This window comes from Procambarus clarkii, chromosome 22 (assembly GCF_040958095.1).
Source record: "Procambarus clarkii isolate CNS0578487 chromosome 22, FALCON_Pclarkii_2.0, whole genome shotgun sequence".
Classification (NCBI taxonomy): domain Eukaryota; kingdom Metazoa; phylum Arthropoda; class Malacostraca; order Decapoda; family Cambaridae; genus Procambarus; species Procambarus clarkii.
The window spans coordinates 44,967,908-44,985,025 of record NC_091171.1 but is presented as its reverse complement, the minus strand read 5'-3'; the positions used below and the strand labels follow the sequence as shown (position 1 = coordinate 44,985,025).

At 37.6% G+C, this 17,118-nt stretch overlaps 2 protein-coding genes across 11 annotated transcripts in view; one reads left to right on the top strand and one right to left on the bottom strand.

Annotated features, from left to right (window-relative positions):
- The window catches only part of nSyb (neuronal Synaptobrevin), a 42,254-nt gene extending 32,767 nt beyond the window's left edge, over positions 1–9,487 (bottom strand). For 7 of the 10 annotated variants that reach the window (XR_011229350.1, XM_069328933.1, XM_069328939.1 and 4 more), the window contains exons 1-2: positions 5,124–5,340; positions 715–868 (exon numbers count right to left, since the gene is read on the bottom strand). Coding sequence is in view for 9 of the 10 variants with exons in the window: in XM_069328933.1 (XP_069185034.1) it covers positions 715–868; positions 5,124–5,311 (342 nt within the window). In the remaining variant the exon portion in view is untranslated. Of the gene's footprint in view, positions 1–714; positions 869–5,123; positions 5,341–8,232; positions 8,404–9,268 lie in introns of those variants that run through there. The other 3 variants (XM_069328936.1, XM_069328937.1, XM_069328938.1) reach the window with 2 other exon arrangements.
- Positions 9,488–9,999: 512 nt separating this feature from the next.
- On the top strand, positions 10,000–16,794 carry RpL22 (Ribosomal protein L22). The gene is made up of 4 exons (XM_045745112.2): positions 10,000–10,153; positions 13,965–14,219; positions 15,378–15,499; positions 16,612–16,794. The coding sequence occupies exons 1-4, from the start codon at positions 10,145–10,147 to the stop codon at positions 16,763–16,765; spliced, it is 540 nt and encodes a 179-aa protein (XP_045601068.1). The 5' UTR covers positions 10,000–10,144; the 3' UTR covers positions 16,766–16,794.
- Positions 16,795–17,118: the final 324 nt, after the last annotated feature.

The following is a 17,118-nucleotide window of genomic DNA, read 5'->3' as shown; positions in this document are numbered from 1 at the left end:
GATGAGAATAATTTATTGATTTTCTCCTTGACCTAATTTTTAGGAATTACTTTAACATTTGTAAAAATCAGCATCTATAAAGCAATCACAACTTTGAATTAAAAAAAATAAAAAAGTCCTATATTTCAAATTCTAAGCATCTTTATTTTCGTTTAAAAATTTATAATGATGCAACACTTAAATATTTAAGTCTAAAGTTGTTCTCTTTCCCAATATTCCAAATACTGTACTGTGCTTCAATTCAACACTATTTCTATATAAAATGTACTACATCACACCCAGTAAAACACAAGCTCCATTTCGGTTATTCATTACTAAGAGTGCAATGTCTCTACAGCAAGATCAATTGAACGAGGCCTTTTGCCTAGTATTGAAGTTTCATTTCAAACTGAAGCCTTCCTAATCTTAATACTTCAGAAAGACACAAAATAGAAAGTTTTATATGTAATGAATTTCATAAATCTTTGAGAAAGGACTATGTTTGCAATACTGAATGAAAAAAATCAAATTAGCACAAACACCTGAGAGGAGAAGCCCTAAAAACTATTTTCCTTTACTCATCTAGTCTTAAATACCCTACTTATGATGCCAAGCCAGAACCAATTTCTATTATAATCCTCCAGTTTCTGTGTACCCTTCTTAACACCTTACCCTACAATGGACCACCACCTCGGTTAAACTGCTACACATCCCAACTGAGCGACACACTCATACCTCATCAACCTGTGCTTGAGTCTGTTGCATTCGTTTCTGTGCTGCGACCTGTTGTGGGCCACGGGGTCCCCCCACAATCTCTCCATTCTCTCCTGTGGGAGGGTCGCCCCCAGGAGCAGCACCCCCTGCCACTGCCGCGCCACCCTCGGCTGACCTATAAACCAACACGTTTATTAGAAATTACACAAGTTACTCGCGCTGAAGAAACATTGAACTTGACTGAGGATTTCAAACAATTATTTAACTGGCTGAAGTATGGAGTGGTGTTTGCGCTTAATACCATAAAATATTTATAAAAAAACTCACTTTAGATGAGAACAGAACTACAGTATAGACAGCTTGAGAACATATTTTCCTAAATAGTAACTGCAAGAGTATTTTTAACCATAGTGCCATATTGGAACACCTGACAACACACAACATTAATATTAAACTACAAAGGCCAGGTCTCTTATATAAATGATATATGTACAAATTGTTAATAATAAGAAGTTTGTAAAACAATGAGCTTTATCATACAGGGCTGCTTTTTCTTCAAGCCTGCAAATAAAAGAGTATATTTATACAATACATTCTATTACACACAAGTTAATCAACAAGCCATCTTACTTGTTATGAGAGTTGGCAGGTATCACCAGCCAAACTCATGACAACCTAGCTGAACAAATGTCAGCACAGCCAGCAGAAAAGCTAACAAGTGCTAGATAAATACAAATACAAAAACAGTATCAATATTTAAAGACTAAAGTCGTTCTTCGATAATAATCTAATGGATGCAACAAGAACACTAGCAAACCTGATCTAGTGATAATGCTCAATATATATAATTTTGTTTATATCTAGAGAAATTTCAAAGATAAAGCATTAATTTTAAATGCTAGGAAGATCCAAAAGTGCAAAGCCTGCAAGGAGCCTTTAAAGCACTTAAAAGTACTTGCCACAAAGTGTTACTATACTTGAAACTAGCCAAAAACCCACCAAGTTACAGTTTAACTACTAATTGGTCCAACTGGGTACTATTTCCCAACTGCCAACATGGCAAGAGCACCACAATGCCTTAGGGGCCTCATGGCTGAATCAACAATGCTCAGAGCCTGGCCCAGGTTCGATTCCCCACCTGAGGCAGAAACAATGTCCATTATTTCTTTCACCCAAATGCCCTGTTCACCTAGCAGTAAATAGGTACCTGGGAGCTAAACAACTGTTATGGGCTGTTTCCTGGGGATGTGTGTAATTACCTAAGTGTAGTTAAAGGATGAGCGCTACACTCGTGCCCTGTCTTCCAAGTATTGTACTCTGTCGTACAATGCTTTGAAACTACTAACGGTTTTGGCCTCCTCCCCCTTTTTGCTCAACTTTTTCCAACCATTTATCACTCTGTTTGCAAAAGAAAACTTTCTAATATTTGTTTGCACTTTTGTTGCCATAGCTTGAATCTGTGTCTTCTTGTTCCTGAAGTTGCTGGTTTCAGGAATTCCTCTGTCAATTTGGTCAATTCCTCTTAGTATTTTGCAAGTGGTGATCATATCACCTTCTTTTATCTTTTAGTTTTGGCATATTCAATGCCTCTAGTCTCTCCTCGTAACTCTTGTTTTTCAGTTCCGGAACTCATTTAGTTGCATAACTTTGCACCTTTTCCAGTTTGATGTCCTCAAATTATGGGCACCATACAACCACTGTCTATTCCAATTTTGGTCTCACAAAGGTCGTGAACAATTTCTTTAGTGTTTCACCATCCATGTACATATTTAAAAGCAATTCTGAAATTGGAAAGCATAGCATAGGCTCCTTGCACAATGTTCTTTATGTGATTATGTGCTAGAACCAATGGGTGGTGTTGGTTTTTATTTAATCTTTCACAGGCCATATTCTTTGAGCTCATCAAATTTGGGGGTTTTGTAGTTTGAATTTTTAATGCTTTGTGGGTAGTCTTACATTAGGGAGCATTAGAAATTGTTATATAAATAAAAAATAAAGAAATTATGGGCAATTTTCAGTATGAAAAACACTTTTCTGAGCTGAAGAGACGGTGGCTACCAGTCCCCCATCTTTTATTTCTGGCTCGCCAGTCTTTCCATAAAGTTGTGGAGCAGGGAAGCTCAAGGGACTTTGTTGCGATGAACAGAACATACTTCCACCTGGTATCAGTTAGGGGTAGATACTAACCAACTGGGCTAACTGGTAGCTAGTGTAGTACTGAACAGTTTTGGTTAATTTCCAATAGCAATTGAAAGGGCTTCACGTACCATGCATGTGCTTTTGCACTTGGCACCCTGTGCTAGAGTGTATGATCTCACAGTTCTCATTAGCAGCACCGATCCTGCATCCATTTTCCCAAGTTTACATTAATATCAATATAGATTTATGAGACTTGAAAGCAGAGATGGATCTTGAAACAAATGTCACATTCATCATTTCCAAAAATTACATATACAGTATCCTGTTAATTGGTTTTGCAGGTAACATCTTACAAGGTTGAAAGAAAATACAAAGTGATGCATCAGATTGCAAAAGAGTAAGAGTACAGGAAAGCTCATACAAAAATTAAAAATGTTATTAAAAGCAGTTTCATGCAATAATTCAAAATTGGACCAAGTTGTATATATACTAGGAGTAGTACCTGGCACAGGTCAGGTACCCAGGTCAGTCTACCTCAAAACCCAAATTTTGAAAGTATGTCCACACTAAATGTAGGGCAAAGAGCTAATCAAAGAGGCCAATGAAAAATGAGAACGAGAGAGAGAGAAATGATTGGAAAGATTCGAATGCCAAAGGCCTTTAACCAGCAAAGCCATTATTAGCCTACCAGGATTCTAGTTCTCTATAATTGGAAACCAAAAGCTTGTACATTCAGTGTTACTAATTAACTATATCTTTTCCAATTAACCGTTGAGAAAATACCCGATCAGCCAAGTGTCGAGAGGATTAATTCTGTTACTGTCTTGATAAGTTGTCTTGCACAAGTAAAACATGTTTACTATGTACTGTACTGTATTCTGCAATCTAACATTTCCTAATACTTTAATAGCATTTAGAGGACCATGCAGCAAAGTTTTACCGGCATTAATAATCAACATTAAATTCTTGTGAATTCAGTACAACTAAACTAAATTTTATTCCAGAAATCACATCAGCATACTATAAACAATGTTTTTGCTGTAGTCTCACTCATGACAATATTAGCTACAGCAACTACTAGAATACACAAAGTTAGTGACTGGAACAAATAAATATGACATTAAATAACAATTACATTTTGTTGCAAGTCATTGACAAAAGTGTTAGTATCTAGTATGGCTTCCTTGTGACCTTTCATACTTGCTGGGTTGCAGTAAGACAACCAATCAGTCCTTGACTTGCATGGCAGCACAGACAGCATAGTCACATACAGTACAGTAAAGCACTGCATTATAAATGTACATACAGTACTGTACCCTTATCTAGCAATCTGCAATATGTATTCACAGCACCCTGCTGTGGCGCCGCCCCCAACACAGCACCCTGCTGTGGCGACATGGAAACTGCGCTCTGCGCTTTATCTGATTGTACCCGACTGTCATGGACAATTTGTACCTCGGACCTCGATATAAGCTTAATGTGTATATATATATATATATATATATATATACACACAAGCTGGCTGTCCTTGACAAAATGAATTACTGTATAATCTTATCTAAATGCCTTGACCACCAGTTTCTCAAGTAACACTTTTCAAAATTTGTTGGGGCTTAAATGCATAACTTAGAAAAGTCTTGCCCTTATTAAAGAGGGTGTGTTATCACAGGACGCAAATTTTATAACTTGTGCAAATTAATCTGCTTATAGCCACTCTTTAGTTTGCACATATCACTCAAGTTTCATATGTAAAATTCATAAAGGAAAATCTTTATATAATAAAGAATGTATAGAATACAAAACATGCAAAGATATTTCATCAAACTATAAAGAATATTTGGTGAAATTAACCAATTCATGCAACCTAGTTTGTCAGTACAGTAATATTGTTGTGGTTTAGAAAAAAAAAATAAGTGAAAAGGAGAAAAAGCTCATCCAGAGAAACCTGTCAAAGTTCTTATCATAGTCCAATGAACCAAGCCACTTGCATCCAAGCTGTCATACTGACATGTGGCATCCAGCCTACTTCAGCTTGTGAATACAGGCAGTACAGTACTGTATTGTAGAGCTTCTTGCGAAATAGTCTTGGAAGAAATTACGAAAAAATGTCAACTTGAATTTTATGATGACATTACTAAACAGCATTCATTGAGCACTGCCATTATATCATGTATGTTTTGCTGCCTCGAATGATATTTGTCTCGAAGCAACTTGTCCCTTATGTAGGATGGTTGAGCAGAGAAGAGTTGTACAAAAAATACTCTCTTATCTCAAGCACATGATAAACTCACTCCTCACTGCTTTCTGGGTTGGGTTCTGCTCCATCTGTCTCTCTCGTTGCTTTTTCTTCCCCCTTCACCCCTTCCTTTTGATTGTCACCTTCTTTGGTCTCTTCCTTATTTTCTATATCATTCTCTATCTTAATCAGACTTGTTGGCTCGGCAGCATCCTTGCTCTCATTTTCACCGTTTCCAGACATAATGTAATACAGTAGTACTGTATTAAGAACTAAAAAGGAGGGTGTAAAGTAAATTATAAAATACTGTAGTTGAAACAGCTTTAGCATTTGCCTCTAGTGGGTGTGGCTTTACCCAAGAAGAAATTTTATAACTTTTTTAGAAAGGAAGATATATTTAAGGAGTCAGTTATATAAAGTCTTATAGATAGTGTATTGCATGTATATATGGCTGCTTCTATCATTACCCTATTTCCCCCATTTACATTGGGGTGGAGGCATCAACCCAGAGAGAATGTGAAAAATATAAGTAAATGAAGTTTATCAACATTAGTAAAACAAAAAATATATAATTACAGTATTGTTAAATTATATATTCTTTGTTTTACACTACAAAAAATATATAATTTAACAATTATATACTTTTTGTTTTACTAATGTTGATAACCTTCGTTTGCTTATATTATTCACAATATTCTTTTCTCTGTTGATGCCTCCACCCCCTAATGTAAATGGGGAAATTGGGTATAAAATATAATACTGCACATCCATTCATTAAGACAAGTGATAAACAAGCACTGTATATTCATCCACAGTAGCACACAACTGTTTCATGACTAGACGTATACTAATATACAGGATCAAATCTCCTTACTAACTACCACAACCCAGACTTGTCCGGCGCTATATCCCGCAGATCATTCACACTTTCCACCTGCTTCCTCTCACCACGTTTAACAATTTTCCTCTACTCTTGCAGTAGAGGAAATCCTCTATTCTACTCTTCCTTTACGTACTCGCTGTAACCCCTAAACGGCTTCAGTTGCTATCTGCAATTACAGTACCTTCTATGCTCAAATCGCCAAATGTGATTATTTACTTTAGCTTTGGGAACCATTTCTTGTTATGTGTACCATGATGGAGGACTTAGCTGAGTCACTTAAGGTTGCCCAAAACGCTGTGCATATTAGTAGCTTCAGCCACTAATACGTTCTAGCGATACACAGTACTAGCCTTTTCTAGATAGTACTAGAAATATAGTACTAGTACTATCTAGTTCTAGATAGTACTAGTACTAAATAGTTCTAGCTATCTATTAATTTGACATTACCCAGTATGTCTAACTTATTTTCAAATTATGTACCTTTATCTGAATAAATATCTTAATACACATTTTTCAGCAGTCTACCATCATCTTTTTGTTCAACATGTCCAATCCATCTAGGTACACAATCTCCAATCTTTCAGTACTGTATATTGAATTTTACACTCTACATACCTTAATGACATTTTCACTTCTAACTTTGCCTGCTTTCCTAACACCATACACACTAGTCCATACCTAGTTAAATACAAGACAAAATTGGAGAAGATTCAGAGGTATGCCACCAGACTAGTCCCAGACCGAGAGGGATGAGCTACGAGGAAAGACTAAGGGAGATAAACCTCATGTCCCTGGAAAGAAGAGTAAGGGGAGACCTGATAACCACCTACAAAATTCTCAGGGTAATTAACAGGGTGGACAGACAAACTCTTTAGCATGGGTGGAACAGGAACAAGGGGACACAGGTGGAAACTTAGTACCCAGATGAGCCAGAGACATTAGAAAAAAAAATTTCAGTGTAAGAGAAGTTAACAAATGAAATGCATTAAGCAGTGATGTGGTGGAGGCAGACTGCATACATAGTTTCAAATGTAGATTTGATAGATCCCAGTAGGCTCAAGAATCTATACACCAGTTGACAGCCAAGAGGCAGGACCAAAGAGCCAAAGCTCAACCCCTGCAAGTACAACTAGGCGAGTACTTCAGATTATCCATTTCTACCATTTTAAATCTTAATTTTTCTATGTTCATACGAACTCATCACCTTCCAACCACACATAAAACTCCCACTTTGATTATTATATCCAAGCATGGAAACCTCATCTTCGGAAATATATAGCTGCTCTGGAGAAAGCTCAACACCAGGCAACAAAAATAATTCTAGAACTAATTCAAGACTCGTACCAGGAATGCCACAGGGCTAACAACACTGCAAACCAGATATGACAGGGCTCATCTCATCGAAACACTTAAAGTACTGAACAATTTGTAGGATGTTCATCCAAACAACTTCTTCAAAAGGTTAGATGCAACACAAACATTGAGCAACGGTTTCAAGCTCAACAAGCCACAATGTAGGACAGAGAACAGGTGATGCTTTTTCACCCATAGGGTTGTAAATCCACGAAATCACCTTCCCGCCAAAGCCATAAATACCAACACTGTTAAACTTTAAAATACAGCTTGAAATAATTAGGACAAATGGAGGAACCTTTGACAAGCCGCCAGCTTCCTATCCTCATCGAAGCCACTAGAATCTTAGTGGCCCTCAGGCAAACTCGGATAAAGTGTTGGCACCACCACTTTCACACAAATCTCTGGCAGCTTCTCTTCATATTTCAGTTTTCCTAGGCAGGTTTTCATTGTGCCATCCTTCCCTGACTGAACAGACAACTCAGATTGCATAATTCATCTTGAAGCAATCACACATCCCAGGTATAAAAAACTGATCAACCACTTCCAGCCTTCACCACTCACATTAATTTCAAACAAATTTCTTCTCTCTCTCTCTCTGCCTCCATTATTTTTGTCCATATTCATTCACTTACATTTAGCCATAATTATTCCTACTAATTATTCATTTACATTGAGCCACATGCAAGTAAACCAGTTAACAAAACTAAACAACAGTCTAGCCATATTTTATTTTCAGTACTTGTATCCAACATCATATTATAATTCTAGCCTAATTCTAATTGACAAGTAATTGATATTACATTTAATTAAATATGCAGCAATATCAATTTACATTTAATTATACAGTACTGTGATAGAATTTGCTAGACTTGTTCCTTAGTTTCATGGCCAGGATCTTCAACAAACTATCCCATAGCCAACTTACATAGTCTTCCTTATTTTCAGTTATTTCAATTTATGTATTTTCGGTTGTCTTCAAAACTCTGGTTAGTCCTTTTTCAGTTTTTAGACCAGAGACAATTAAAATGTGATGTGGGCCTCTGTTTAAAGTTGGTCTCGCAGGGATGCGACTACAAACTCGTACGGAATTTAGGCTCTGAAATTCCATCCATACAATTTGGGTTTATATTCAGCTCTTATGCCAATACATACAACGCATAGCCTATGGTTCCACACACAAAATAATTAGCACTTGTACTAGTACAATAATCTAACTATTATTTACACGATAATCTTAAGCAGTTTATTATTAAGATCGAGGACATGCTTTGGCCCATGGGAAGCTAATGTTTTACTCGGTCACGCTTCCACAGTGAAAGGTTAATGCCTTTAATTAACAGTGCATGTGGGGAAAAAATCTAAACTCGGACTTTTGATAGTTGAATGAAAGTACAGTTTTTGGCAATTCAAACAAATTTTAAATAAAAAATGGCCAAGAATAAGATTCAAAACGAATGAAAACACAAATGCAACTACAATAAATTATAATTTTTAGCCTTGACAAAATACTTGAGTGTATCAACATTAATTCACTTTCACATAAAGATCCTGCACTCAATTGTCAATATATTCCAGCAATTCTCAAACATTCCAAACATAGAATTTCAGGTTGAGAGAAATACATGCCACACGATACACAACTCTCACGCCCAAAACGTCACACAAGCTGGAAAAGCCTTGGAGGGGGGAGATAAAAACCAGTGATCAGTTACTAGGAGGTGACAGTTTTTAGCCCCAGCCCCTGTAGTCAGCCAGGACTGTCAGCCTCGCTTACAGTCCTGACTGACCCCACCCATATTGCCTCGTCAGCTGATAATGACAGCAAAGTGGGCAGCTCCCATAGCCTGCACCCACACCTACTCCCAAGACACGTCTCCTCTCCTCTCTTGTCCCATTTGCACTCCCTTCCTAGAGCCACAGGCACTCGAGAGGTAACACTTGACACTAGATCTTGGCCTTACATGTCTTGTGGTGGGCTGGTGAGCGACACAGAAGGCCAAGTGCGGCACAATTTGACAGTTGTTTCGTCTCCAAGTGAGGTCGATCGATGCCACTCCTCACACCCCCGCAAATATTCACACCCTCTACCCTCACACACAACTGGCTAGTGGCCGCCCTCACCGCTCGCTACCCGCACCCAACCTTCACCAGGCACGTCAACGCCTCACACTCCACCCTTTACTTACATTTCCTGTGAAAGTGAGCCCCAAATTAAGTGCTACCCAAACAAAAATGGCAGCTGTTGGTGGAAGTGTTGTGCGCACTCGCCAGCCGCTGCTACTCTGATTGGCCAACTGCCTTCCAGCTTGTCAATAACACGTACTGGAGGCTATTTGAACTATTAGCACGCCCCTTTGGGCATCATATGCCGCCTGGCATTGGGCATAACTAGCTCATGATGCGCATTAATGCTTGAGCAATTAGGCATTGTCCCAGCTGTCAATTAAAAGGATGACAGGGTTCATTTGTTGCGTTAATTTATTTTTCGCAGACGGTGTATGGTATAAAAGTATCTATTGCACCATTATAAATTATTTAAGTAATATTAATTTACTCTAATATTTAAACAATTGTACTATTTTACAATATTGCGCAATAAATAGGAGAAATCCAGAAAGAGCAACTCCTCCTCATCACGTACTAATGACTATTCCAGAGAAGTCACAAATCCCACCCATAGCATAAAATTTATACAAATTAGAGTTTATTAGAGTGAATTTGATACATAAAATGAGAGTAAGAAATAAAAAGTATAGTGTGAGTGTGGATGTATAGAGTTGGTGAGGGAGGTGGACGGGGCCGCGCCTCGCTCCTTCTCGCCCTCCCTCCTCGCCACCATGACGGCGGTAAGCTGCTCCTCGCTTCTCTCCTCTTACCCTCCTCTATATCTCTTCCCGTCGGCGCTATTTGGTATTTACGTGTGTGTGTACACCTGTGGCCCGTTATGCGAGAGATAGTTTGACGTAGTTTAGGTGTTTTAAGGGTTTTATTTTGATTGATTTTGCAAGTGACGCCACATGGCCCATGGCGGCGGGCCACCGCCTTGCTACTCTGATAGCTGTATTTCAGTCAGTGTTGTACAAGGGCGAGGCTTAAGTGTGCTGTAGTTTGTGTTTATATGTTTTGGTTATTTATTTGATGTTGGGGAGAGTTGATTTTTAATGAAGTTAAGTGATTTCCACCCGAGGCCTGCCGTGATGGCGCCATGCCCGTCTTGTGTCTATATGTTTAGACCCCGCGCCGCCCGGCCGCCATACTGCACAACTCCCTGTTAACATGGTCACTTTTCCGGGATTAATAAACTTGCACGATAAGTTGCGACTTTAATACAAAGTTAAAAAAAATCTGGGTTACCGTCGCTCAAAGCAACACCACGTGACTGGTTCAAATTTTTCCAAAAGGCTTAGGTTTAGGCTGGGTTTTAAATGTTTAAATCCGTATACATGTAAATTGTTAGGTTTGGTGGGCTTTTTAAGGTGTCTTTAGTACGAGAGGTAAAACACTTTCATATATTTGATAAATTTGATTGATTTATATTTGATAAAACACTGATAGAACAGTTTGATATATTGGTGCAGTAAACGAGATAACATATCCATGATTTACATATCCCGATAATTTCTAAAAACGGCTTCGTTTCTATCTACTGGTCTGCTCATGTTTATCGCACATTGCAAACATATACAATTGCATATGACCATTAGATCGAAACTAAGCTGTTTTTAGAAATTATGGGGATATGTAAATCATGGGTATGTTAACTCGTTTACTGCACCAATATATCAAACTTCCATGTTTCACCTCGCGTACTAAAGACATCTTCAAAAGCCCACCAAACCTAACAATTGTATGTTTGCAATGTGCGATAGTGTCCAGTCACGAATATCGCAAGGCTATTTTCCTTATGGGCCAAATGCATTGTTAGGGTTCTTGATCAATTAGATTGCTTGTGCCATATATATTTATGCGTCCAGGTTGAATCCAGGATAGTGGATGCTTGTCTCGGCTTAGCCATAGCAGTTTGCAAACAGATTTTAAGTCCCAGTGGTGTTGAAGTTGGCAAGGCACTCCTGGTATTAAACTACTGTATTTGGTGGGTTGTATTTTGGGGAACACGATAAAGACTTGCCCGAAATGCTGTGTGCTGGTGGCTGTGCAAGAATGTAATAACTTGTGTATATATATAATAAACAATTAAAACCCTACCCAACTTAAGCCTAATTGAATTTATAGTTTTCAATTAAGAAAAAATACTTGCTGAAAGGCCTTTGTACAACTTCGTTGTTTTGTTTAACTTATAAATACAGTACTAATTACTCTTTATTCAAGATTTTACTGCTCTAGCTATTACAACCTAGTAAAAAAAATAGCCTCTTATTATTCATAAATGAGAAGACTTTTAGTAAACTGCCGTCGTCCCCAAAAAATAATTTATACTACGTAAACATGTTTCAATCTTGCTGGGTCCCATTGTATAATCTGCCTGTTGGCTATTGATTATAGTTTTTTTTTTTTTTTTTAATAAAAATTCTGGCAAGGGCTATTATGAAATTAATGTTAGCTATGCTAGACAAATTTTTATTTGCATTAGGAAATTAAATTCTGGGGTGGACTTTATTTTTATTTATATATAATATATATATAATAAAGCCCATTGATTTTTGTGACTATAGTCGTCATTTGCTCAAAACACCAGAACGTCCAGATGATTGCGATTGTCATTTTCAACGTCATGTCAGCTAACTTTAGCTTTCCTCTTTTTTCCCTCATTTTATTTTGCCTATATTGCATTTTGTAAAATGCCATCATAAAGTACAACCCCTAGGTCCCGGTAGTACAGTCTGGTTTGTTCTTGACTCTCAATAGAGAATTTTTGGTTTGAATCCTGGGTGGGACAAAAATGGTTGGGTACATTTCCTATCGCCTAGTGCTTCTATTCCTCTAAAAGTAGGTGTCGAGGTGTTAGTCAGCTTGTTGTGGGTTTGCATCCTGGGTCAAATTCAATAAATTGACCTGTTTGGGGGGGGCATGTAAGACTAAGGTATATGAATACACACTGGCTGCCAGATCCCCGACACTGAATTAATATTAATTCGACGGCTAAAAAAGATACCAAATTAAACACTACCATTCATATTAACTTTGTGGCATGTGTTGGAAGCAAAAATGTAGATAGCAAAGTGATTTTGTGCTTGACCCAAGATGTTGGTAAGGGGACAAAACTAAGTGTTAATAAAAACAATTATGAACAAAGTAAATTGAATACTAACAAACCTTCAAATAATAATACAGGTAGTGAGGAATTGACACGCATCTATTTTCTCAGATATACATCACAATGATTTCTCATTGTGTCATTGTGTCTCATTGTCTCATTTCTCATGTGTCATTTCTGTGTGTATCTGAAGTTGGGGTGTATGTTGTAGGACCACTCTGCCCTTCCACCCAAGTGCTTGTGGGTCATACGTAAAAACTTGGACTGGCTTCAGTAGGGGCATTCAGACTTCGATTTCAGTAGAAATCAAGTTGTGGCATAAGTCAGCGATGATAATTTAATTTTGCCACGAGGGGGCAAGTTTATTGTGCGGTACTCCTCATCCTGTAAGTGGACATACAGTACTGCAATAGCAATATGTAAAACACTCCCTAATAGGAAGAAAACCTGCTGGTTTGTTCATCCTGTCACTTGTAACCAGGCATTGCTGGGAATTACTTAACTGTCTCAAGTGAACAGCTTATCAAGCAAGATTAGCATTGTCAGTACAACGGTATACCTTCCCAATCAACTGTTATTGTTATAAGCAGCCTCCTGGTGCTTTGGAGCTCATTGACTGTTTAATACAGTACCTGTAATTGTAAACAAAGCTGCCAAAGATTGAGGAAAGATGTACAGGTTCGTAAGTGCTTGCGTAACTGTTTTGTGAATATGGCCCCTGATTAGGGCTTTATCATTTACATAAAGTATACATATATATCCCCCGATCCATTATAATTATATCTTTCTTTTGGGGGGGGTTTTGTGGTATTATTCATTTCAACACACTGACTACAACTATCACGTAGAGTATGATTGCCAACCCATGTGTTAAAACTTTCAAGGAAATGAAGTAGTAAGATCATTTTCATTGCAGAGATATTGCAATTCATTTTTCTGTAACTAGATTTTCAACTTTGATACAGCTTCAAAAATTCTGTATCTATTCTCACCGTTTTCACATTGTCAAATGTTCTGTTCTACAGTCCTGTCGTTAATTTTATGAAAGAAAAGTATTCAATGGTGGCATTTTATATTTTTAAAGCTGAATTGAAAGTGAAATTGTAAAATTACTAAAATTATTTTTAATTTTTGTTCATGCTAGGATGTTAATCCATTATGAAAAGATAGTAGTAACCATGTAGATTAAGCAAAACAAAAAAAAAGTATGAGAGTTTAAGGACGTTTCAGAAAACCGTTTTCTGTCCCTTTAAGCTCCTTGTAGCAGAAACCTGCTGTGCTTCATATTTTTATTTATACATGATGCTATATCCCATTACATAGGCAGTGGCAATGCTGACAAGCTCATCACCCACTTGACTGATCAACATAAGATGTTATTTTTTATATATGTGTGTGAACAGTTCCTGATTTTTTCTTTTTTTTTATATATTTATCCCCAGGTTAAACCTCAAGCGAAGAAACCTGCAAAGCCTGCAAAACCTGAAAAGCCTCAGGCTAAGGCTGCAAAACCTGCAAAGCCTCAGGCTAAGGCTACAAGTAGTAAGAAACCCCAGAAGCCACAGGTCCAAATAAAGAAGGGTAAAGTTGTCAAGTCGAAGGTTGGGAAGGGTCGACGTGGAAAGAAGCTGCAATTGAAGTTCCACATAGACTGTCGTCAACCCGTTGAAGATGGTATCATGAATGCTGCAGACTTTGTAAGTACCCTGTACTTTAAGCAGGTATAAATTTGGCTTTCCTTTTGGCTCTTTATATACAGTGGCACCTTGATTAACGAGTTTAATCCGTTCTGGCACCGAGCTCGTCATGTGGAAAACGTAGTCTTGCGAAACGGCAGAAGAACTGTTGTAAAAGGTGTCCGAGAACCAGCGGAAACGCTCGTTAGTAGAAACAAATGTTCTGCAAGTGGCTCGCTCGTAGATAGAGCCGCTCGTTGCTTGAGGTGCCACTGTACTTGAACTATATAAGATTGTGTAACACATTTAAGTACAGTAACTATGATACATAAAAAAATGCCCATTTTAGGCCTCTTGCACAAGTTTTATTCCTTAAACATCTTTTAACTATCGCTTTCGGGCGCACCGCATACTTCTACGACATGCTCCCGGCGGAGCAGGCGAGGCTGCGGCGACACCAAAATGTGTGTACTCGTTTCAGTTTTCTCGCCTTGATTCTCGTGCTACGTCGTTCATATTGGTATCATTGTGTACACAATAGAATTCCCTACAGGGGTATATGCATACAAGGTCAAAAATCTGCCATGACTCCCCCTGCATCAAAGTCTAAGGTCAGCCAACAGTTACCTGTGAATGAGCCCCATTTGGCACACTCGAAACTAGTGTGTGTACTCGTTTAGTTTGATGCCATCAATTTTCGTGTTGCCTCTTCATTTTGGTATCAAATTGTTCGTAATATAAATGCGTATTTTAAAACTAGCCCCATAATAGAAAAATAAATAGAATTTTAACACGTTTTAAATTTTGAACGCTCATCGCCCGAATTATTTAAATTTTAAAATTTTAAAACTAGAGTGCGAGTCGACTGAGAGCGATAGTGTTAAATTAATAAATCTTGGAGAGAAACATTAAAGTGGAATTATACTGTATTTGTCATTTTTAAGTACTGAAACTGCCATTCATTCACTTCAGGCTAGTGAACCTATGACACTTTAGCTTGTGGATGCATAGCCATTGCTCTATTTTAATAGTGCTATGCTGTTTATTTGTCCTAAGTGTTAAGCTTGCATGCATTGCTCATTTACTGGTACTAATGAGCAAACAGTTAGGGTGACCTTCCCTAGCTGGGTGCTAGTAGGGCCAACTTCCCTACAGTACCAATTGTGATTTACTTTCCAGGAGACATTCCTGCAGCAGCGTATTAAGGTCAATGGCAAGACCAACAATTTCTCGAACCAGGTATCTTTGGAACGCAACAAGCACAAGATCACCCTTAATGCTGATGTTGCTTTCTCTAAAAGGTGGGTAGTCACTTAAGTTTTATTTAATTATTTATATATATTGTATATTTATATATATATTTATAGTAAATTAATATTTTGTATAATTAAAAATGTTTGGTCACTAAATGAAGTCTATAGTCAGAGGTTCTTTATAAATGCACATTGTAAAAATTTACAGCATAGGGGATCAGCATATAAGATAGCTGATCCCTGAGCCAATGCCTTTATCTCAATTTGCTTATTTTAGTTATAAACCTTTATAATATATCTTAACATGGTTATTGACCCAAGATAAGTATCTGGAAAAATTCAGTAGTTTGTAATTGCTTGCAGTTAAATTTTGTTTACTGGTGACCCGTGGAATGTAATATGATTTGGTCTCGAGAATAGTAACAAAGCCATGGTTGGCAAGTCACTTTAAACTAAGCCAGGATCATTTATGTACAATTTAGGTGTACATTGTCCTCAAATCACCGTCTTTTGTTAATTTTGTACGTATAGTTATTCCACACAAACTGTAAAACCATGTAATGTTAACATGAGCCTGCTCATCCCTTCACGACAGATCTCTAACAGTAGTGCATTTTTTATCCACCAGTTATTTGCTTCTGCTTGGAGAGTCCTTGATGACCCCATACCAATGGGCATTTTCCCCTTCTTTACCTACCTCTTCCCTGCCCCCCTCTTTCTGCTTTCCTTTTTCTATTTTTATCTTGTGTTTCCTCTTTTCTCCTCACTGTTGTGGTTTGATAAGGTGGACTTTGATCTCTTCACTCCATGCTGCTCTATCCCTCTTGTGGCGCCATTGATACTTGCAACATTTTAAAGATGCTCGAATGTCTTGCTTTCCCGGTGTCCCTGGGGGTCAGTTGTCTCCTTGGTGAATCTTGATACCTTTAACATTGCATGCAGTATAGTACTATCTTCACAACTTTCTGCTATAATTTATATACATACACACACATTATGTAATACTGTGTTCATTTGAGCTATTGTAGTTTGAGTGCTATGTTGCAAATTTTGGGAGGGTGCAGGCATCTGTTAAGAAAATTTACACATACTTTTAAGACTAGGAAGTTACTGTGACATATTGTATTTAATCTAAAAGAAAAAAATATTCTTTTCAACAGGTATCTAAAGTACCTTACCAAAAAGTATCTCAAGAAGAATAATCTCCGTGATTGGCTGAGAGTGGTAGCACCCCCAACTGCCAAGGACTCTTATGAACTCAGATACTTCCAGATCAACAATGAGGAAGATGATGATGATGATGGTGACGAGTAATTCACAGCTCAATAAAAATGTGGATCCTTTCCTGTAATTTTATTAACATATTGATCAACTTGCTTTTACACACCAGAATGTAAATGTCAGATGGTATGAATTGGCGAGTTATATGTGTTTTCATTGAGATTGGGCTGGCTTTGCATAACCTTTAACACTTGATAATTTTCAAATTCATGACTTGTAAATTTAAAAGTTAATGTCCATTCTTTACTAATGTTACTAAGGGTATTAAATTTTCTTCTGCAGTAAATAAGAGCTAAATTGTTTTTGCTTGGAAAAGGTTTAATGTTCATATTGGGATTTTAATGGCCCGAATACTCTCGTAATCCGATGTTAACATGTACCAGTAT